At 40.9% G+C, this 24,835-nt stretch overlaps 2 protein-coding genes across 3 annotated transcripts in view; both read right to left on the bottom strand.

Annotated features, from left to right (window-relative positions):
* Positions 1-24,835, bottom strand: part of PRKAR2A (protein kinase cAMP-dependent type II regulatory subunit alpha) — a 71,965-nt gene that overhangs the window by 33,810 nt on the left and 13,320 nt on the right. The window contains exon 2 of one of the 2 annotated variants that reach the window (XM_061397593.1): positions 11,010-11,045. In XM_061397593.1, the coding sequence (XP_061253577.1) occupies positions 11,010-11,045 (36 nt within the window). Of the gene's footprint in view, positions 1-2,871; positions 2,974-11,009; positions 11,046-24,835 lie in introns of those variants that run through there. The other variant, XM_061397594.1, reaches the window with a different exon arrangement.
* On the bottom strand, positions 5,243-5,815 carry LOC133235751 (small ribosomal subunit protein eS24-like). The gene has a single exon (XM_061397609.1). The coding sequence runs from the start codon at positions 5,757-5,759 to the stop codon at positions 5,361-5,363; it is 399 nt and encodes a 132-aa protein (XP_061253593.1). The 5' UTR covers positions 5,760-5,815; the 3' UTR covers positions 5,243-5,360.

Raw genomic sequence — 24,835 nt, 5'->3', positions numbered from 1 at the left:
CACTGTGGATGGTGACTGCAGCCATGAAATTAAAAGACACTTACTCCTTGGAAGGAAAGTTATGACCAACCTAGATAGCATATTCAAAAGCAGAGACATTACTTTGCCAACAAAGGTCCGTCTAGTCAAGGCTATGGTTTTTCCTGTGGTCATGTATGGATGTGAGAGTTGGACTGTGAAGAAAGCTGAGCGCCAAAGAATGGATGCTTTTGAACTGTGGTGTTGGAGAAGACTCTTGAGAGTCCCTTGGACTGCAAGGAGATCCAACCAGTCCATTCTGAAGGAGATCAGCCCTGGGATTTCTTTGGAAGGAATGATGCTGAAGCTGAAACTCCAGTACTTTGGCCACCTCATGTGAAGAGTTGACTCATTGGAAAAGACTCTGATGCTGGGAGGGACTGGGGGCAGGAGGAGAAGGGGACGACAGAGGATGAGATGGCTGGATGGCATCACTGACTCGATGGACGTGAGTCTGAGTGAACTCCAGGAGTTGGTGATGGACAGGGAGGCCTGGCGTGCTGCGATTCATGGGGTCGCAAAGAGTTGGACACAACTGAGCGACTGAACTGAACTGAAAATGTTTTATATAGTCTTAACAATAAATTTGATTAAGGATGGGGGAACCCAAAATTTGAATACAAAGAGAAACAAATGAATCTAACCACATATCAAGTTGATAACATAACACAGAAAAGGAAAGGGGGTGATTTTAAGTAGCTTCTGAAAATAATAATCTGACCAGTGGGATGTATCCAATGACAAAAAAGAATTGATGTTGGCAGTGGTACAATAATTCCAAAACTCCTCTGTGTACTACAGTTGTGAGTAAACAAATATATATTTAGTTTTTCACTGGAGAAAAGGGGAATATTAATACAAATACAGATCACAAGATGAGTTCGAATTGGAGATGTCAATACAAGTCATGCTTTTAAAATCTTACCCTTAGGGATGACAACAGTAGACACAATGAATTATGTAACGAATAAAAAAGTTAGTGTACTCATAGACTATTTTGTCAGGAATGTCTAGATGTGATCACTGGTGTTACCCAGAAAGTAACAGACCTGTTCCTTCCTCACAACAGCTTTAGTATATGTCATTATAGCTAAGGAAAAGTTTTTCTTCTAAAAAATCCTCAATTATGTGCAATAACTGTGTGACCCGGCTTGGTTTACTTCAAATTTCCACCTTCTCTTCTGCACACTGGAGTTAACAGCAGTGATTCCCCTCTGAGGACTGTTGCAAGGATTCAAGTAAACAAGTGCCTGGCACACAGTAAGGAGGCAGTAAATGTCAGCTCGTTGAACTACTGCTATTATCACGTTTCATTTGTTCTAGTTTTCTGGAACTTTAATTACCATTATCTTGGTTCTATTCTCTATCCGAGCTCTTTCAACAACTGTGCTCTCTTCAAGGCTGTCTTGTATTACAGATTTTGCCCTTAAAATTTTTACTTCTCTTGCCCTCTCATGCAACTATGCCAAAGCCTTTGATTGTGTGGATCACAACAAACTGTGGAAAATTCTTAAAGAAATGGGAATACCAGACCACCTGACCTGCCTCCTGAGAATCTGTACACAGATCAAGAAGCAACAATTAGAACCGGACATGGAACAACAGACTGGTTCCAAATTGGGAAAGGAGTATGTCAAGGCTGTATATTGTCACCCTGGTTATTTAACTTATATGCACAGAGTACATCATGCAAAATGCTGGGGTGGATGAAGCAAAACTGGAATCAAGACTGCTGGGAGAAATACCAATAACCTCAGATATACAGATGGTACTACCCTTATGGCAAAAAGTGAAGAGGAACTAAAGAGCCTCTTGATAAAAGTGAAAGAGGAGAGTTAAAAAGCTGGCTTAAAACTCAACATTCAAAAACTAAGATTATGGCATCTGGACCCATCACTTCGTGGCAAATAAGTAGATAAATGATGGAAACAGCAACAGACTTTATTTTCTTGGGCTCCAAAATCACTGCAGATGGTGACTGCAGCCATGAAAGTAAAAGATGCTTGCTTTTTGGAAGAAGAGCTATGACCAACCTAGACAGCATATTAAAAAGCAGAGACATTACTTTGCTGACAAATGTCCATCTAGTCAAAGCTATAGTTTTTCCAAAAGCTATGGTTTTTCCTGTGGTCATGTATGGATGTGAGAGTTGCACTGTGAAGAAAGCTGAGCGCCGAAGAATTGATGCTTTGGAACTGTGGTGCTGGAGAAGACTCTTGAGAGTCCCTCAGACTGCAAGATCAAACCAATCAATCCTAAAGGAAATCAACCCTGAATACTCATTGGAAGGACTGATGCTGAAGCTGAAGCTCCAATACTTTGGCCACCTGATGTGAAGAACTGACTCACTGGAAAAGACCGTGATGCTGGGAAAGTATGAAGGCAGAAGAAGGGGACAACAGAGGACAAGATGGTTCGATAGTATCACCAACTCAATGGACATAAGTCTGAACAAACTCCAGGAAATGGTGAAGGACAGGGAAGCCTGGCGTGCTGCAGTCTATAGGGTCGCAAAGAGTCGGACATGACTGAGCAACTGCACAACGAATCAGCATTTTGTAGTGGACCCTTCTAATCTTCATTCTTCTTATATCCTTAATCCACCAAGCCTTATGTTGTTTGTTAGGGTTTACGTCTTATTTGTGAGCAGGCAAGGAATATAACTGGTTCTTGATCGTACACTCCATTCTTCTGTATGATGGCTAAAAACCTCTATGTATCTACAATGAAGGGATGAGATGATACATACCACTCTCAATCCCTGATTTCTTAGAGATATTTACTCCCCGCAGTGCTGGTCTAGCTGCCCTCCAGCTTCCTCCTTCCCACTGATTTTCTGAACTAATGGAATACCTGAGAAATGGTGACTCCCATATGACCTGCAGACAGGACGCCCTTTCTTGTCCAGCCTATAGGTGTGGGCCATGCCTTCTGTGCTGTACTGCCATCAATACTCTGCCTAACAGGAAACCAGGATCCTTAAATAGATGGAGAAAAACTCGGGAGAAGGGAGTAAGAGAACAGACATCATTCTAATCCCTAAAACAGCACCAGGTAATGTTCTGTATAGAGCGCTGCCCAACCCCTGGTAGCACAGGCTTTTGGAGCTGAGCCAGGTAAGGGATGGAATATAATGACTCCCTATCTTTCGCCAAGCCATTCTTGTTTCCACAAGGAAACAAGTTTATCTCAGGTCTGTCCTAAAGATTAAGGCAGACACCTTCCTGAGTTCTTAGATGTTACTGCTGTCACTTTTCACATTTTCATGGGTATTTGGGTAGGGGGCTGAGGAAGCTGTGTTGAAGGCAGCTCTCAGATAGTATGTTAAACTGCAAACCTTTTGGTTCTCTGTGCTCTTGATTAACACTGTCATTCTCAGCCCAGTTTTCTAAACTAGAAATCTGAACTTACCATTACTGCCTTCTTTCCACCTGTTACCTAATGAATACATCAAATTCTGCCTCAGAAATATTCTCATACTTGACCTTTATTCAGTCTACCCTGTTACTCCTGGGTCCAGGATTTCAAAATGTCTTCTTTGAAAAATGCATTTTAAAACCCCTCATTTTGGAGATAGGTGGGTACACGGGGATTATTATACTAACTTTTTCTACTTTTGCATATGTATGGAAAATTTTCATTTAAAAAGTTGAAAATAACAAGTCTTTTAATGATGAGACTGACAGGATTTTACCGATAATGACACTTAGTCTTGAGCTCGCTTATTTTCAGGCTTGCTCTTCTTCTGATTTTGGAGGAAAGTACTGTAGCACTTAGCTCATTTTTGTACTTTTAGACATTAATGTAACTGAGGCAACAAATGTTACATCTTGAAGTCTTAAGACACAGCACTATGATTTAAACAAAAGCAATTATTTTCATTAAAATTATTAATATGTTTCCTATTTGTGAAAAATGGAGAAGGAAGTAGCAACCCACTCCAGTATTCTTGCCCGGGAAATCCCATGGACAGAGAAGTTGGTGGGCTGCAGTCTATGGGGTCACACAAAGTTGGACATGACTGAGCACACAGACATTAGTGGAAAAACAGTGTATCTTTATTTTTTTAAAACTGGTTTGGATGTTTTCGCTTTTTTGAACATCAGACTCAGCTCCTTTTTCTTCTTCCTCTGTTTACCTCAACCTCTCTACTTCTTCCTGGTCCTGATCCTAAATTACTTTTCTCATTTTCTATATAAAAATCTATTTTTAGGTCTCTGTAATTGCTGTCCCTTATGGCTCTAAATATCAGGAAGCTTATCTCAGTGTAAAAGTTACTTGGGGAGTCCAAGGGTCAGTGTGATCCCCTCTGCAGCCTCAAGAACTACACTGAATGTCATGAGATGCTCAAGACCTACTGAAGACAAAGGCTAAAAGAGCAGCACAGCCTCTCACTTGAGGGTATTAACTTTGCCACCACTGTCCAGCAGATGTCACTAGTTAGTAATAGGGAACTGCACAAAGTAACACTAGATTATCCAGCATAACTTCCTCCTCTAGATTTTAACTGCTGCTTTCCTCATCCAGAAATGTGAATCACTAAAATGTATTTGTGAGAGAAAACCCCTTCATTTCTACCAGGCCTGGTCACTGGCTTCAGGCCCTATGCTGTCCTGCTGGTTCCCGTGAAGAGTTGATACAGCCTGGTATATTAGAGAGTTAGGGTTGCCATAATAAAACACTACAGACTGGGTGCCTTTTTAAATAGCAGTAATAGTGGAGACATCACTTTGCCAACAAAGGTCTGTCTAATCAAGGCTATGGTTTTTCCTGTGGTCATGTATGGATGTGAAAGTTGGACTGTGAAGAAAGCTGAGCACTGAAGAGTTGATGCTTCTGCACTGTGGTGTTGGAGAAGACTCTTGAGAGTCCCTTGGACTGCAAGGAGATCCAACCAGTCCATTCTGAAGGAGATCAGCCCTGGGATTTCTTTGGAAGGAATGATGCTGAAGCTGAAACTCCAGTACTTTGGCCACCTCATGCGAAGAGTTGACTCATTGGAAAAGACTCTGATGCTGGGAGGGACTGGGGGCAGGAGGAGAAGGGGACGACAGAGGATGGGATGGCTGGATGGCATCACTGACTCGATGGACGTGAGTCTGAGTGAACTCCGGGAGTTGGTGATGGACAGGGAGGCCTGGCGTGCTGCGATTCATGGGGTTGCAAAGAGTCGGACACGACTGAGCGATGGAACTGAACTGAACTACGTCTATAAAATGAAAGGTTTTTGGTTTTAAGTTTTTATTTTATTTATTTATTTTTTTGACATGTAAAAGGTCTTAGTTTATTCTCTTTCATGAAAAATCTGCACAATCACCACAGATACAGTCACTGCAGAATCTTTACTCCTTATTTTTGCCAGCACCGACGGTGGCCTTTGCAGTCCCCCTGACTTTCTTCATTCTGTTCTTGCGTTCCTTCCACTGTTTTCGTGAGGTCTTTTTCTTCTCATATAGGCCATGTCTCGCAAGCCTGTGTTTGGGCTCATTCTTCTTCGCGTAATCCAAGGAATCATAAATCATGCCAAAGCCAGTTGTCTTGCCACCACCAAAATGCGTTCTGAATCCAAATACAAAGATGACATCTGGTGTGGTCTTGTACATTTTGGCCAGTTTTTCCTGAATTTCTGTTTTAGGTACTGTTGCCTTTCCAGGGTGAAGAACATCGATGACCATTTGTTTCCGCTGAAGCAGTCGGTTGGTCATGAACTTCCTAGTCCGGATAGTTACTGTGTCATTCATGATGGCGGCTGATCTTCAAGCAGCCAGGGAGGAAAAGAGTTCCTTTAAGTTTTTAAATTAACAGAATCAAACTAACGTTTCAAACTCAAGGACAGTCAATGCTAATCTAGGATGAATTCAAGAAATCTGCCTTTAAAGAATTTATGGACTGTCTTCAGTTTATGTATTCATCACTTGATGTAGAGGGGCTGTTCTGCTAGAATGTAAGACTTGGAAGCTGCAGGTTTTCAATTCCAGTACTTTGCAGGAGAGAGGAGGCATCAAAGAGGGGAAGGCCTCATCTCGGAAGCTACACACACTACAGTCTGAGAGTGGATCCATTATTCCACACTCACTATTTCTCTACGTCCCCAGTCCTTGGTCTCTTCAACGGTATGAGGGTGTAACAATACAAGAACCTTGTTAAAGGGTTAATAATAGGAGGAGACATTTAAATACAAGGCCTGGCTCACAGGAGACGCTCAAGAACTGCGAGCTCTCCTCTGCTGCTTTACCTTCCAGGTTATTATTCAGTCAGACATCCTGAGTCGCTGAATTCTCTTCTGCAGTGTCTGACAAAGCACATGTATTCACACAAATAGTTTAGCTGAGATCCTTGGATCATATCAGGAGCCCATTCCCTAACTCTCTTTCCAATTTATTTTATTAAAAGTTTTTTTTCCTTTGGCTGTACCTCATGGCACATGCCGGAGAAGGCAATGGCATCCCACTCCAGTACTCTTGTCTGGAAAATCCCATGGACGGAGGAGCCTGGTAGGCTGTAGTCCATGGGGTCGCTAAGAGTCGGACACGACTGAGCGACTTCACTTTCACTTTTCACTTTCCTGCATTGGAGAAGGATAATGGCAACCCACTCCAGTGTTCTTGCCTGGAGAATCCCAGGGACAGGGGAGCCTGGTGGGCGGCTGTCCATGGGATCGCACAGAGTCGGACACGACTGAAGTGACTTAGCAGTAGCAGTAGCAGTAGCATGGCACATGCAGATCTTCCCTGACCAGGGATTGAACCCATGCTCTCTGCAGCGGAAGCACAGTCTCAACCACTGGACCACCAAGGAAGTTCCTCCAATTTTATCTCCTCTCCTATGGCCAGAGCAGCTGGGTCCCGTTTATCCTCCTTCAAGTTTTAAGACATTCTTCTACCTAGAATGCATCCTTCCTGGTACTAGCCCAACAGTAACCATATTTTTCAACTTCCAGTGCAATTTCTGCCTTCCTCCAAGAAGCACTTCTTGATTTTTTTTCTGCCTACAATAATTTCTCTTCCTGATTCCTGATCCTTCCTGATCTGGCCATATTTACTGACACTGTTCCAAATGTTAACTATACACCAGTGAACAAAACAGATGAAATTCCCTGCTTGACTGGTGTTTATACCCTTGCATAGTGAACTAGATGGTAAATGGGATAAGTAAATTAAAGAGGAAGGGACCTAAGGAGAAAATAAAGTAGGGAGATAGGCTGTGTTTGTGTGCTGGGGAGGGGTGAGGATTTTAGACCATACTTAAGGCCTGAGAAGGTATCCTTCACATGAGGGTCTGAAGAATGTGAGTGAGCAGTCCACAAAGGTAGCTTTGGTGAGATATGGGAACAAAAGTCTGACTAGAACGGGCTCAAGAGAGAACAGAAGAGAAACGGGAAGCATGTATGGACCACTCTTTCAAGAGGTTTTGCTATAAAGATAGGCAGAGAGAAAGAGTGGCAGCTGGAGAGGAAGAGTGATTTGTAAGTTTTATTTTAAGAAGGGAGCGCCAATGATATGCTGCTGAGAAAAACCAGCTGAAGGATGAAGATTATGCAGGATAAAGAAGAGGTAACTGCTGGAAGGATGAAGGGTTGAGATCTAGTGTACAGGTGGAAAACTGGACTCACAGGCAGGTGGGGAAGGACAGATGTGGGAGTCTATGGAAATTCTCTTCTATTATTTCTGTTTCTTTAGTTAAATTGAGAAGATTATCTGCTAGGAATAGGAGTGGGAGGAGGTGTTGTAGGTTTGGGGAGAAAGAAGGTATGAAAGACTCATCTAGGAGAACAAGAGAGTGAAAGAAGTATAGAAACAGTATGCTTGTGGTCATCAAGAGCATACCAGACGTTAATGATCATGAACTGAAGGCAAGATCAGTCAGCAGGGCTGTGTGTTTTCCCTCTATCAAATACAGATGTGGTGCAGACACAGAATATGTGGGGAATGGGTTTAACCAGAGTGTGGCTTAGCCAAACAAATATAAAAGGAAAAGAGAACCGAGGGAAGTGGTTATAATCACTGGTCAAGAAATTTAAGGTTAATAAAGAGGAATTGAGAAAGAATGAAAAGGAGACAGGATCAATGAGCTGTGGGAGCTGGGGGAGGACAGCAAAGGAGCTGTGAGAAGACAGCGGGCAGTGCCGGGAGGCCTGGACCACTGATTGAGAACATGGACAGTAGTGATGCTGGTCCTACCACAGTACAACCACAGCAGTGAGTGGTTGAAGTAGGTGGAAGACCACAACCCTGGAGGAGAAGAGGTCAAGGAATGGAAGGACCAGACGATGAAAGGATTATTTATGTGGAAACGAGAAGGAACCTGGGAGTTATTAGAGGACGACAACAAGGAGGGGCAGTGGCTGGGAGAATATAATGTGAGGTTTGAGGCTGAGGGCTTTAGGGAGGACAGAGAGAAAGGTCTAGAAGCAACGAGGAACAACAGAGACACTCACATCTGCCATCAGTGTTACAAGGAAAGGGAAAGAGAAGTGACCTTGAGGGCAAGCCACGCTTTAGCTAGATTACGAAGATGAAGACCAAACTCAGAGTGTGGGCTAAGAAATTTACGGGATTTAGCTGAAGACTGAGCAAGAGTTCTGGAGGGTACAAGAATGGGTACTTAGGGATGGGAAGGTTACTACTTAGGCGTTAAGCTGTCTTTGGGCATTTTATCACCTTGACTGCTTCAAGTTATGTAACCTCTGCTTTGCCCCAGTTTCCCCACCTGAATAATGGGGTAATCAGAGCATGTAATTCATAGTGTTAGTGTAAGGATTATATTCAACAACACAAGGCAGGCATTTAGGAAGACCTTAAAAATATGTATTGAGTACACAGCCGGCACTCAAAAAACCATTAGCTCTTGCTAACAAGCTATTTTCTCTGCTGCATAATCATTTTTGGTTCTGTTAATAATTCTTTATTTTCATTTAACATTTAAGTGATATTAACAACTTTTAACTTTTCAGTAAGACTGTAAGAGCTAAGGGTGAGGGATAATACCAAGCACTTGTCTGCGTTCTGCAGAGTTCAAGGACTGAACCACACTGACAAAGAGCCTACGCAGCAATTCATCTGTGACCCTCTGTGACCTCTGGAGGAGGTGTCACTGCACTCTCCACTTCCCAGGCCTGTCCCACAGATGTCAACAGCTATTATTACGAAACTTTGGGTAAAACGAGGTACAGGGAAGAACAGAAATGGGAGATGGCAGCTCATAAGTCTCATACTAGCCTTAATTCCTACTCTATTTCCTCTCCATAAATGACTTTTTTTTCTTTTTTAGCTGCACCTCGAGGCATAAAGGATCTTAGTCCCTTTTCACCCCCAACCAGAGATCAAACCCCTGCCTCCTGCAGTGAAAGCTCAGTCCTAACCACTGGACCACAAGGGAATTCCTATCTCCGTAAATGACTTTTTATAAGAAGCAACACATTCTTCCATCTCCTTTCAACAGACTTTGGTGTACAGTCTTACCAAAAACTTTCTGAAAACATAAATGAGCAGATTCTCTCAAAGAAAAGGACTAAGAAGTAGAAAAGGGATTTGGACCCTTACTAGATATTAGATCACATGACAACTTAAAACCAAGAAACTTTCCCAAACAATGGGATATGAAAGAATGATGGGACACATATAGCTCGCATAGCAATTTTGAAACACATTAACATCCCACATTAAACTAGATATATCCATAAGCTTAGCATTTTAATTATAAGAAAAACTTTCAGAAAACATATTTATCAGCTCTATGAAAAAATGGGGCCCTTCTCTGCTTAAGAACAATCATGAAATAAAGAGAGATGTATATCAGATCAGTCAGTCGTGTCCGACTCTTTGCGACCCCAGATGTATACAGTCAATACATATTTACTGAGTACTTGCTGTGTGCCAGGAAGTATTCAAGGTACCAGTCACAGATCAAAATTTTTGAGTCAATAAAAAAGAGCAAAATTAAATTATCTAGACCACAACAGTTAAATGGGAAATGTATTATTAAACTGGTTGCATATAAAAAAATAAAAAATAGACTTCCTGTATTTGGAAAATATTCATTTTTTGTTAATAATCAAAGGAATGCCAGATAAAACAATCCGAGGCACTATTTTACTTCTAAATTAAAGGAGTACATTTGTAAGTCAAGAATATAAAAAAATATTTAAAAAATAAATGAAAGGAGTCAGCACCGTCTATATTAGTGATGGAGGTGAAGAACAGGTCTTGGCAGGGCATCTTTCTCCCTGTAGCCTATTTTCTACTGTCTCTTGAAAGTAGTACAAAGAAGCAGCCAAGGCAATGCTCAGTCTCTGACCAGAGACTGCTACTCCCAGCGCTACAACTGAGGAAGTAATTTAAGGGCCTCAACAACGTGAGCAAGAAGTTAATGGCTGACTTCCCTGGTGGTTCAGTGGTTAAGGGTCTGCCCGCCAGTGCAGGAGACATGGATTCAACCCCTGCTCTGGGAAGCTCGCACGTGCCAAGCCTATGCTCCACAACTACTGAGCCCAGGCTCCAGAGCATGCTAACTGCCACTACTGAAGGCCTGGCGCCCTAGGGCCTGCGCCTCACAAGAGAAGCCACCACAGTGAGAGGCCCATGCACCACAACACAGAGCAGCCCCTCGCCTGAACTAGACAAAGCCCGTGTGCAGCAACGAAGGCCCACCACAGCCAAAACAAATAAATAAACCTTAAAAAAAAATTAACGGCAAGCATAATCTAGAATGCCAGAAATAGTAATATGAAAAGTTGTTTTTAGAAGCCATAATTATGAACATGGAAAAATATCAGTGACATAAATGAGACAAACTTACTATAGTAATCTAAAAATAAGCACATATATATTTAAAACAAAATGAAATAGAACAAAGGCATCACAGGTAATTCTGATAATGTTCTATAATGCTTTCAACTTACCTTTTTATTAAAAAGATGAACTTATTTTTATTTAAGATAATCCCATCTTAAAATAGCATTTTAGTAGTATGTTATGAAAAAGAATACATACCTGACACTCGCCGATCAAATCTGCCAGGAATTGGAACTGCAAAACAAAAAAATAACGTCTAGTCATCATTATGTCACATAACCCATCTTTATTTCCCCTTTTTGTAAAGATCTTTCATAGGAGAACCAGGAAACTCAATACCAAGTGGTGGTTCAATTCATATTCTTTCATCATCAACCACAGACAGTGGTTCAACATGATCACATAAAGACAACATAAAGAATATATATATGTCTTTGAAAACAAACTCTTTATAACTTTAACATGAGTGGCAATTTTATTTCTACTCACATTCAAGTTCTATCTAATTTGTATCACACCAGATAAGTAAGAAGTCTACTAAATTTACTGGTAATGTCACGATATCAAACATTTAAATTTTCTTCTTTTAAAAATAATTACAAGACCTGCTAACTAATAGTATTTACATTTCCTTTTAAAATAATTTAATGAGTATTACACTAAAATAAAAAAATGAACCATTAAGTTATACTCTCCTTCGAAATGGATGGGTTTTCTCCACCCATGGTCAGTGTATTAATTAGAAAAATGTATCACATGTTTTCAGTTAAAAATATTTTTTTCTTTTTGTTAATTTTTCCTGCTTCTCACTTGCATCGTTCCTTGTGTTTGATGGTTATCTGAATTCTTACTACTGAATATTTGAATAAGGTGGGTTTTTCTATAGTTGAAGATTAATCTAATTTTATTTTAACAAACATACAGAATATGCCTTATTAATCTCCAAAAAACAGAAATTTGAGGGTTACTGAAAAAGAAATTGAAGATGGCTCTGAGAGCCAAACTCTAATGCAAAGTTTCTGAAACAAATACAGACCCAGGAAGGAGGGAAATGCTCACCTTACTAGGATTAGAACTATCATTTTGCATAGCACAGGGTCAAAGGTATGTTACTGGAACAAATAGGCAAATAATCAAAAGAAAATCCCAGTGGTTCCTGAAAGTACCTACAATAATTTCACTACTTCCTCAATAAAAGAGTGGATTAAAAATATAAGCAGAGTACCTAGTACATGCCATGCAGTGTAGTAGACAATTTAGAAAACATTAGTGAACAAAATAAAGATCCCTGATTTTATGAAGCTTGAGAGAGATGCGGGAGAGCTGACTTTGATCATTTGAAAATACACATCTCATCACTCAGGTAAACAGATGAATATATACCAGCATAAGCCCTCAACCCAGGCCTCATGGGGTTTCCATAATTTAAACGCCACCAAATATTAGTATACAATCTGAAATTATAAAGCACATAGTGATACAGTTTAGCATGGGTGCTATCAGGGGATACCTCAAAGGGCTAGACAGAAAAATTATAGACTTATCATAAAATAAGAACTGTATGTTTAAAACAAAGACATAAAGAAGGAATCAAAATTTTTAAATGTGAACTTAAAATCACTATTTCCATCTATCATGCAAAAAAAGACAAAATTATTTTTTAAAATTCCTAAAGCATTCCCACTAACTGAAAGATTCAAAAGTGTTAAAAAAAAAAAAAAAGTTGACTTGCAGTGTAAAATGTAATTAAAAACAAGAGACTTAAGGCATTTAGCTCGAATGGATCACTGTGTGGATGAAAAGGTAAACAAAATGGGCACAGACATGCTGCCTGATAAATCTATGTGTTATTTCATTTTAAATTAGTACACATCTTAAAAACTTTTATAGGGTCAGAGGAAACAGCTGCAGTTGGAAGAAGATAACGCCAAGGCACACAGAGGATGCAGTCAATAACCACAGCAGTCAGAGACCACCCATTCTAATTTCACCACTGCTTAGAGAGCTCAAACACAGCAGATCAGACTTTATGTGAATCCAAGTATGCAACCAGTGTAAATCTGAGAAATCTTCCAGCAGAAAACAAAGCCTAAAATGCTCTCCTTTTCTATCATAAACAAATACTGACAGGGAGTAGGAAAACTTAATTTATTAGGTTATCTGATCTGAAAACATGTGCCTCACATTATTACTGATTAAATGAACTCCTAAACACAGACATACTCTGAAAATTAAAACATGGTTCTTTGAGCATGTAGAATATTTTATGTGGTAAATATTAAGAACATCTGGAGAATGTGAAAACATGTCCCAAAGTCTCTCTTAAATTAAAATATGATAGACAAGATAATAGAATTTTCCCATGGCAGGAAATGGCACAAAAGCCTGGAGAACAAAACCCAAGCACGATTAGGTAGCTCAGATGGTAAAGAATCTACGTGTAATGCAGGAGACCTGGGTTCAATCCCTGGGTTGGGAAGATCCTCTGGAGAAGGGCATGGCAACCCACTCCAGTATTCTTGCCTGGAGAATCCCATGGAGAGAGGACCCTGGCAGGCTACAGTCCGTGGGGTCCCAAAGAGTCAGATGAAAGATTCTGTGACTCCTGGGAAGGCAAATAGGCACACTCAAAACCAGGCTGGTAGGACGTTAGCAGCACCACCTGTGTACAGAGGCAGAGAACAGAAGCAGGACATTTACAAGGGCCTTGTGTCTGGGGGATCTCAGCCTAGTATAACATAGCACAGCACAGCACAGCAAATCTCAAAAGTGGAATACAGAGCAGCTGTCAGAGCAGGCCCTTTAGCACAGTTAATCACAACATGGAGACTGCCAGGAAGGGCTGCCACCAAAGGGTGACATTATGCTGGGCCCTCATAGGCCAGGGGGTGAAAAGTGCATCTCTGGGCAAAGCTTGAGGAAAGCCCCAAAGGCAAGGGTTTTGGATTGGATAAATATCCCAGGGTGCCTGGAAACAGATGAGGGAGAAGTAGGGTGTCAGGGGAGGACCACTCAGTGAAGCAAGAGAAGCCCAAGAAAAAGTGCTGGGTAATGGCTCAGCGGTAAAGAATCCATCTGCCGTGCAGGAGACACAGGAGACTTCAGGTATGATCCCTGAGTTATGAAGATCCCCTGGAGAAGGAAATGGCAACCCACTCCAGTGTTCTTGCCAGGAAAATCCCATGGACAGAGGAGCCTGGCAGGCTACGGTCAGTGGGGTCGCAAAGAGTCGGACATGACTGAAGCAACTGAGCACAATTCAGTTAGGGTTCTGAGACCCAATCAGTAAACTATAGGACTCACTCTTGGTTCACAATTAAGAAAAAAGAGAAAAGAGAAGGAAAAGAGAAAAGATAAAGTATCTTCCATGAGTTCACACACAAATTAATTCTGCCTTGTCTGAGGGTCAGAAGAGGGAAAGAATGCTACTATCCTTTCTTCACTTTTTCTTCCTAGAATCTTGTGCTGGTTGAACAAGGTACATGGTCACTGAAGTTTAGAGCAAAAACTCCAACAGTATGTTTGCCCTGGTATGGTAGTTTCTGCCAGTACCTGTGACTATATGACGATAATGAAGTCCATCCCATTGAGCTATTTCTCTAGTGTGTCCAACATCTGATATCCATCTTCCCACAATCTACCCAGAGAGAACTCCTAGCAGACCCTGCTGGGCCTCTAGCTATATCATACACGTAAATACTTCCCTCCAACATCAAACTTCTCAAATGAGCTGTTTTGTGAGCTGATCACTTTTTTTTTTTTTTTGAGACTTTTGCAATCTGGCTTCCAACTATTATTAAAGTAGCCTCTTCCAAAATCACAATTTTCCTCTATATTATTCTTCTGTATTGATTATTTCCTCTATTCTTGAGCTAAATAAAAATCATTCAATATTGGTTGGTGCCAAATACATATTCATTCATTCAACAAATAATTACTGAGCCCTTCTATGACAGGCACTGTGTGATCTAGTGGGGAAATATGAATAAAAGTGATTCAGATATGGCCCCTGCCCACAAAGATCTTGAAAGTGAAAGTTGCTCAATCATGTCCGACTCTTTTCAATCCCACGGACTATACAGTCCATGGAATTCTCCAGGCCAGAATGCTGGAGTGGGTAGCCTTTCCCTTCTCCAGGGGATCTTCCCAACCCAGGGATCGAACCCAGGTCTCCTGCATTGCAGGCGGATTCTTTACCAGCTGAGCACAAGGGAGGCCAACAAAGATCTGAGAAGCTATCTAAAAATGACCAATAATTATCATCATAATGACGTGATATCTACTGATACTACAACAAAGGCAAGTACAGAGTGCTCTGTGAGCACATACGAAGAGTGCCTAGAGGAAGCCCAGGAGGGTCTGGGTCTGTAGTCAGGTCTAGGCATGGCTGGGATGGAAGCTGAATGAACTGAGGATTTGGGGAAATGAAAGACATATGATATGGCATGAGCAGTGTGGGAAAGGAACAGAGATGCGGGAGAAGAGGTGAGCAAGGGTCATTCTGGAAGCCAACCTGTGGCAGAGCCATGTTCAGAAGTATTTCTATGTCTTTTTTGTTCAGCTGGGGGAGAAGAGCAGGAACAAAGATTTAACCTGATAAAGATTCCCTTGGATATGACTGCAAAACCAGAAGGGAATATATGGAGCAGAGTGACCAAGGCTTAATGAGAGAAGAAGTACCAGTTAAGAGAAGAAGAAAGGATTCCCTATTCCAATACTAGGGAGTGGCAGGAAAGTCTTCTAGTAGAGAATAGCCATCCCTTTGCTCCACTGATTCCCCACCTGAGGGCTCTCTACTTCCCCCCAGTCTTGAACACCTGTGAGACCAACGAAAGAGGATGGGGGCTCAGCCACCCCCAGACAAGGTGGAGTTGGAGAGAACCACTTGGAAATGATCCCTGTGAGTGGATCAGCTGTGGACACAGCATTTCTGTTCAATATGAAGAAACTGGAGCAAAGGGAGTCATCACAGACTGGATTTTATAAAGATCACTCTTGACTGCAGCTGGTGGAAGGAGGTAGTGCACTGGTCAGATGTGTCGCTGCAGACAGAAGGAAAATAAAAGGAGTCTAACGATTTACAGAAGATTAAAATTTATAATGTTTAGTGATAAACTCAATGTTTGCTCCATAACAACATCAACTGAAGTTATACACCTACAATTATAAAAGAAAAAGTATTCAATATGTGCTTCAGTCAATCTATAAATAAGGGTGCTGCCATGGATCCCCAAGTTATAAAATGTCAGAGTGGCAAAGCATTTATGAATTCATCCAGTCTGGTCACGGCAAGCAAGTTTCATCTCACATGACAACTCTAATTGATGTCACGGGTCCACCTGAATCATCCTGACTCCTTCCTTTCTTTCATTACTCACACCTGCTTCATTAATAATTCCATCTGTTCTCCCACCCACTTTGTTTCTTGAATCAGTCTACCTTTCTCCATATCCACCCTAGTCTGAAGGGCATCATTTCTTGCCAGGATGATTGCAACAGCCTCCAAACCTGTCTTCCCACAGCCCATTTTGCTCTACATCAATCTATTCCCCACACAGTCATCAAAGTGATCTCAAAATTTTGGAAGAAAATCTGGCAGTTTCTGTCAAAATTTTTACTGTGAACTGCCTTTGACCTAGCAATAATTCCACTTTTAGGAATATGTTTTATATATGTATATAAAATACTATATGTAATACTATAATCACTACAGTATTTTAGGTAATAGAAAAAGTGAAAATAAAAGTTGTCTAGAAAAAGAAGTTAAAGATATACTGGTATAGCTAGAGTATGAACTTCTATGCACACATTAAAATTTAGGATGCCACAGACCTACATGAAGTGCCAGGGAGACCTTCAAGATAGATATACTGTTTAGTAAAAAAAAGTTTGACAATCATTACATGAAATAACCCTAATTTTCTAAAAATCTTGTCATCAAACTTTAACATGTCATAAATTTAAAAGCTAATTAGTACTATAAGGCTGCAACGAAGAAAACACCACCAATAAAACAGAGCCCTCTTCTAATCCATCTCTCCCTACCTGCAATTCCTGCTCCCCAGGGGCAACTGCATCAACTCTTTTGACTATGTCTCCTGAGATTTATTTTACCTTAACACACTTACACTACGAATTCTATGTGTTTTAATTACCCTTTGTCTTGCAGTTCTGGAAAAGAAAAGGAAAAGGCTTGCAAAGTAGCAGGACATGGATCCCTAACCTCATGAAGCCCCCTCCCTGTTCTACTGGTCCTGAACTTCAAGCTGCCAATTTTTTGCCACTTACAGACAAACCTAATCTTTTTCAAACTGAAGTATATATAGTTGCTTTACAATATTGCAGTAGTTTCAGCTGTATAATGGACTTCCCTTGTGGCTTAGGTGGTAAAGAATCCACCTGCAATGAGGGAGACCTGGGTTTGATCCTGGGTTGGGAAGATATTCTGGAGAAGGGAAAGGCTACCCACTCCAGTATTCTGGCCTGGAGAATTCTACGGACTCGCAAAGAATCAGACATGACTGAGCGACTTTCACTTTCAACTGTATAAGACCAAAATGATTCAATAAAATGTACAGACTATATCCATTTAAAGTTGCTGCAAAACATTGGCTATATTCCTTGTGCCACACATTACATCCTCATGTCTTATTTACTTTATACCTAGTAGTCTGTACCTCTTAATTCCCTTCCCCTATCTTGCCCTTCTTCCCTCAGCCCTCTCCCCACTGGTAACCACCAATTTTCTATATCTGTGAGTCTGTTTCTGTTTTGTTATATTTATTCATTTGCTTTATTTTTTAGATTTCACATATAAGTTAAAACATATCATATTTCCCTCTCAGTCTGACTTATTTCACTGAGCATAATACCTTCCAGGTCCATCCATGCTACTGCAAATGACAAGATTTCACTCATTTTTATGGCTAATATTCCACTGGGTGTGTGTGTGTGTATGTATACATCACATCTGTTTTTTTTAGTCCATGATTCATGTGGGATCTTAGTTCCCCAACCAAAAATGGAACCTGTGTCCCCTACACAAGAGAATGCAGTCTTAACAACTCAACCACCAGAGAAGTCCCTGCACCACATCTTTATCTACATTCATTGGCTGATGGACACTTAGGTTGCTTCTGTATCTTGGCTAATGTAAAGAATGCTGCTGTGAACACAGAGGCGTATGTATCTTTCCAAATTAATGTTTCTGTTTTCTTCAGATATATATCCGAAAAACCTAATCTTAGTCAATACAGAAGCCAAAAGGAAATTCTGCTGATCCAAATAACAAACAATGCTGGAAATTATGGAGATGAAATAAATAAAAACATATAACATTTACGTGCCAGGATGGGACTTCCCTGGAGGTCCAGTGGTTAAGACTCTGCACTCCCAATTTGATCCCTGGTCAGGGAACTAAGATCCCACATACGTCTTGGTCAAGGAAAAAAAAAGTTATGTGCCAAGATCTGCCCTGAACACTTCGTGGTTATTAAGTCACTTAACTCTGATACAAACTTTATGAGGTACTATCAAACTTACGAACTCATTAAGTACATAAACTTACATTACACTTAGATAAAGAATCTAAGGCAAGAAAAGTTAAATAACTCATTCTACTAACAAAGGTGGAACCAGACTGAGTGCAGGCACTCAGCTTCATAGCCCACGCTCTCAGCCATGGAAGGACAACATCCAAAATCAGCCCGGGGATGCCAGCAGGGTAACCAGGTAACACTCACATCAGTGTAACTGTGTGAATGCACCTTCTTTCTTGAAATGTCTAAAATGTCTTCTCAAATGATGTTTAAAGCCCCCGGTAGAAATCTGCATTTGGAATCTTGACATGAGACTAATACAGTTTATCAAATATTAGTACTTACCAACTAATCAAAATTTACTGATGAACCTGGTCCAAAACTGAGTATTTTTCTAAGATCAGCATTAACAGTTCTTTTAAAAACTTTTTTTTTCCCCCACTTAAGTTCACTTTAAGTACAAATACTTTATACTTAATACTTTCTTTATATTGACTCAGTACACTGAGTCAATATAAAGAAAAACAGAAGTAACCATAACTGTACTTGGCCATAGCTTAATCTCTCAGGGGGGGCCTGGGATTGCAATAGCTAGAGGTAAGATGGGAAGAAAAAAAAAAAAAGCTTTATTTTTCTTAATGTGATAGCCTTATTGAGATATAATTCACATATCACATAGTTAACCATTTATACTATACAACGGTTGTTAGTATATTCAAAGAATTGTGTCTCCATTACTATAATCAATTTTAGATATTTTTCAACACCTCAAAAAGAAACCCTATATCCATCAGCACTCCCTCCCCATTCCCCCCAATCCCCTTGGCCATAGGCAACCAGTAATTTACTGTCTCTATAGATTTGCCTTTTCTGGACATTTTGTATAAGTAGAATACAGTATGTGGCCTCTCATAGCACCTTTTAGTACTTCATTTCTTTTTGTTGTCAGACAGTTTCATTGTATGGATATACCACATTCATCTATCCATTCATCAGCTGGTGAACACCTGGGCTTTTTCCACTTTTTGGCTATTAAGAATAACATTACTATGAACCTTCATGTATACACATTTTATACATTTTCATTTCTCTTGGGTATACATCTAGGAATGAAATTGGTGGGCTGTATGGTAACTCCATACTTAAGTTTTTGAGCAACTGCCAGACTTTTCCATTTTCCACTCCTACTAGCAGGATGAGAGGGTTCCAGTTCTTCCACATCCTGGTCAACACTTGTTAATATTTTTTTATTGTTATAACAGTGGGTATAAAGTAGTATGTCATCATGGTTTTAATTTGCATTTCTAATGACTGATGTAAACAGTTTTATTTATTACTGCTAAAAATCCTTATTTCTGAAAAGCTAACGATTTTATTCACTATCATCTTAAAAAAAAAAAATCCTCTCTCCTCTCCTCTGTGACTTGATGCTGAAAAACAGTTCTCACGTCCATGATCAGTAAGCTAGTCTGGACTTCACAATAACTGCTTTCTTGCTGGCCTTGAATCTTTGTTCTTCAAAGGATTATCTGTTACAATTACTGATAATAGGCAGAAGTTACAATGATCATTTATTTTTCTTTAGAAACACTAAAGTTAAAATGTGTAACTAAACATTTGTGAAAACATCTGCAGGGGCATATTCATTCTCACTGATTAAATAATGGCTTATCCTGAACATCTTCATTTGCTTTGAAAAATGTATCACATATCCAGTAGGAGGAGATGTGACAAAAACCACCATCCGACAAGAAAATATAATTCATTGTTCAACTGTTGCATTAGCTTCCACTCTGCTACCATGTCTTTCCATTCCTTCAAGGCCAGAATTAGTGTGCATGCTACTTAGAACCTCGGAGCAAAATCTGAGATGCAGGAAATGTTTAAGACCTGGCTTATAAAACTGTAGCCCAACAGAATCAAATTTGATCCCCCATGCCATTTTTAGTATAATGGTGATGTACCTCTGCTTCTATTTCCTTCTCTCCCCGCATCACCAAATCCTCTTCTGGAAGACAAATGTTTAGGGAAACAGCTTTGGAGGAGGAACCCTAAAGAAGGTTTAATTAGATAAAAAGTTCTTTATTATATGAAATTGGGCAGTTGATGATTATGTGAAAGCAGAAAGGCACCTTAGTACTCTCAATCTATCCTGTTCAATTTGTTCAAATACCCTATTAAGCAGAATTTCTATATAAGGTCAACAAACACTCCTCCATGAACACTCAAATCTAATTGAGTTGATTCCCAAGCCTACGTGGTGAAGAAATGAAAGCCTGCAGTGAAGGCACAGGACACCCACTCTCTGGCCTGGATGCCCCTGAGATGGACAATGAAGGAAGTGCTGAGGCTAGGCATGCTGACCAAAATCGGAGCCGGGCCAGAGCACATGTGCTCGACCTTTTTACAGACATGCTCCATTTAATCTTTTTTCTTGAAGACTCTCATCCCCAATGACCAGCTTCACTTCTTTTTCATTTGATAGAAAAAAAAATTTACATGGAATGAGCTTTTTTAAAAGTATTAACTACTTTATTACTGTTTCTACCACTTTGCCACTTTTGTGATTGAGCTTGATTTTGTGGGGTGAAATTATAATACATTTAATGAACTAAACTAAAGGAAGTCAACTGGAAAGGAAGCAGGCAAAGTTGGAACACTTGTATTTTTCTACAGCAATGAGAGAAGTCTAAAAAGTATTCATGCTGACCACCTGTAGAAACTAAGTAACATGAAGATGATAACTCTCTGCATAGTGAGACTTTGTAAGATACAAAATAGATGTTTCTAAGCATTTGAGGTCAGCAAATTCAGAAGTAAATGTCCTTCATGATCAAGGCCCTTTGTCTGATAAAGCACTGTGGAGGTATCCACTGGATATAGGATTTCCTCCTGGGTAGAACTCAGACACCAGACGCAGCAGGCCGTGCTCCTCACTCCCTGGGAGGCTGGCGGCTCACCTTTCCTGTCTGTCCCTTCCTCATTCCACTGCATCTCCCTGACACCTACCATAGTTGGTGAGGGTAAGACAGTGAGATGGGCAGGGGACAAACCTGAATCTGATCAAGCTGATGTAGCAATGGTCCTCAAACTTTAGGATACATCAGAATTATTGAGAAGACTGAAGGCCTCTTCTTCAGAGTTTCTGATTCAACAGGCCTGGAGTGAAGCTAAGAATCTGTACTTCTAATAAGTTTCCCAGATGATGCTGATGTTACTGATCCTGGAACCTCATTTGAAAACTACTGCTCTAGTGCCAATTATGAAATGAGAGGAAAAACAGGGGATGGGGAACTTTGATGCAAACATCATGGGGATGCAATCAGCCAAACTCTACAAAATAAACTTTATTCTACAAATAATCTTCAAAGGAAACAAGAAAGAGATCAAGAAAGATCCTACAGACTAAAAGAGACTTAAGAGATAAGGCAGTCAAATGTAATTCTTGACCTTATCTGAAGATGTGTGGAGAAGTGTGAACAGAGATTGAATATTTGATATTAAGGCATTATTGTTTATTTTAGATATGATGAAAGTTTTGTGGATATATATTTAGAACTAGTCCTGAGGGACATAAACCTAAATACTTATGGATAAAATTGTTTTTGATATTTAAAAAAAGTAATCAAAGAGGAAGGTGGTCTGAGTCACGAGCTGGGGTCAGGAGAACTGATTCTGAAAATCTTTACCTAACTTCTTGTTCAGTGAAATTCTGTGGTAGCTTGATACTGGTATAGTAAATACATGGGTAAAGACTCCCCAAGAGAAATTAGCAAACATTATAAATCAAGTCACCGCCCAAGAGTTAACAGAGTTGGGGATAGATAGACGATGGGGGTTATTACACTATTCATTTTACTATCGTCCATCGACATTTTCCATCATTAAAAAAAAAGGTAGAAAATAAACCAGCATTCCTGGGAGGGGATGGGGGAACCAGGGGACAGAGAAATTCTGATACAGTGGTCCATTTAACCTCTCTCCAAAAACACTGCCCTAATACACACATCCAGCCAGTAAAGAGAGTCAATTATTCTGAAACAACCATTGGCACCCACAACCCCCTGTCCCCATCCACTGAACATCTCTCTGGTCCTAAAGTACCCACTGCCTAGAAAACCCATCTCTAACCCAGCCCCAATGTCCTGCCAAAGAATGAAAATGCCATTCTAAGAGCTGAGATTCCTTCTCTACCACAGAATGCAAAAATTCCATGTGTCTACTACATTACATTAAAAACTCCTAAGGAATAAGTATGGGGACGTTCCTACCACCTTTTGTCTGGCACAGACCTTGTCATACACAGACACTAAATGTAGATGGACTGAATGAATGAGGCCCTAATAAGCCAGAAAGGACTAAAAGCCACGCCCCCCTTCCTGGGTATATCACCACATCAACTCACATCTGGCCACTAATTTAAGTTGAATTATAACAGGAATATAAAAAAACTACTCTGACACCAACTGGTAAACTTCAATACAATTCTGATGCTAACCCTCAGGGTAGCACCAGAGTCCACATCTCAGGGACATGGTCCCCAACAAGACTGCCTTTACTCCAGTTGCTAGTTGCACTTTGGTGGTCCTGGGCCACCAACATGTCTAACCAACTGGCTACAAATTCACAGGTTCCCACAACTCTCAGGTTTGACTTGCTAAAACAACTCACAGGACTTTAGGAGATGGCAACCCACTCTGGTATTCTTGCCTGAAAAACTCCATGGACAGGGGAGCCTGGCAGGCCACAGTCCATGGGGTTGCAAAGAATCAGATACGACTGAGCACGCACTCACACATACCTATTCCTGGGGGTTTCCCTGATAGTTCAGTGGGTAAAGAATCCACCTGAGAGTACTCTTTCCACCCCCTTCTGATGCCTATGTCAGAAGCTTTCTCTATCTCCTTTATACTTTAATAAAACTTTATTACACAAAAGCTCTGAGCGATCAAGCCTCGTCTCTGGCCCCGGATTGAATTCTTCTCCTCCCGGGGTCAAGAATCCCGGTGTCTTCGTGTGATTCAACAACCACCTTTCATCTTGGGGGCTTGTCCGGGATCCTTCAGGACAAGATAAGGAAGCTTGGAGCTTTAGTTCTTTGTTCTCTTAGCAAACACATTTTCTGCCGTGCTTTACTAACTCTACCGTGTGCTTGTGTGAATGAATGACAGGCCCTGTGAGAAGCAAGTAAGGAGCCCTGCTCTGCGGTTCCACGGTGATCTCATACGGCTTATGGCAGAAACCTGTCGGGGGTTTATACCGACCTGCCAATGCCAAAAGGCACCCAATGTCTCCTTCGGGAACCGACCAGAAATGGGCAAAGTGTGTAGACCGAACTCTCCTTTCTCTGTCAGACTTTTCGGTCTCTTTGACCATTTCATTAAAAAAAAAAAAAAAGAATCCACCTGAGAATGCAGGAGACACAGGAGATGCGGGTTCTATCCCTGGGTTGGGATGATCCCCTGGAGAAGGAAATGGCAACCCACTCCAGTATTCTTGCCTGGAAAATTCCATGGACAGAGGAGCCTGGCGGGCTACAGTCCACGGGGTCACAAAGAGTTAGATGACTGAACACACACAAGCAAGCACATACCTATTATTACAGTTTTATTATAAAGGATACAAATCAGTATTGGCTAAATGAAGATACACACAGAGCACAGTTTCCCTGTCTCTTCTCACAGAATCAGGGTGCTTCACCTTCCCAGCATATCATCAACCAGGAAGTTCCGCCAAGTTTTGATGTTCAGAGCTTTGTTGGGGTTTCATTCCATAAATGTGATTGACTGAATCATGGGCTACAACATTAAATTCAATCTCCAGTCCCTCAACTTTCCCCAGAGGTCAGACTGGCTCAAAGCTCCAACATTCTAATTACATGGTTGATTTTTCTGGTGACCAGGCCCCATCTTGAATCATCTCATTAACATAAATTCAAGTCTGATCCAAGGGGGCTTCAGATCAGATCAGATCAGTTGCTCAGTCGTGTCCGACTCTTTGCGACCCCATGAATCGCAGCACACCAGGCCTCCCTGTCCATCACCAACTCCCGGAGTTCACTCAGACTCACGTCCATCGAGTCAGTGATGCCATCCAGCCATCCCATCCTCTGTCATCCCCTTCTCCTCCTGCCCCCAATCCCTCCCAGCATCAGAGTCTTTTCCAATGAGTCAACTCTTCGCATGAGGTGGCCAAAGTACTGGAGTTTCAGCTTTAGCATCATTCCCTCCAAAGAAATCCCAGGGCTGATCTCCTTCAGAATGGACTGGTTGGATCTCCTTGCAGTCCAAGGGACTCTCAAGAGTCTTCTCCAACACCACACTTCAAAAGCATCAATTCTTCGGCGCTCAGCCTTCTTCACAGTCCAACTCTCACATCCATACGTGACCACAGGAAAAACCATAGCCTTGACTAGATGGACCTTTGTTAGCAAAGTAATGTCTCTGCTTTTGAATATGCTATCTAGGTTGGTCATAACTTTCCTTC

Source organism: Bos javanicus, chromosome 22, assembly GCF_032452875.1.
Source record: "Bos javanicus breed banteng chromosome 22, ARS-OSU_banteng_1.0, whole genome shotgun sequence".
In the NCBI taxonomy this organism is placed as follows: domain Eukaryota; kingdom Metazoa; phylum Chordata; class Mammalia; order Artiodactyla; family Bovidae; genus Bos; species Bos javanicus.
The sequence above is the reverse complement of the archived record's forward strand: the minus strand, read 5'-3'. Positions and strand labels throughout refer to the sequence as shown.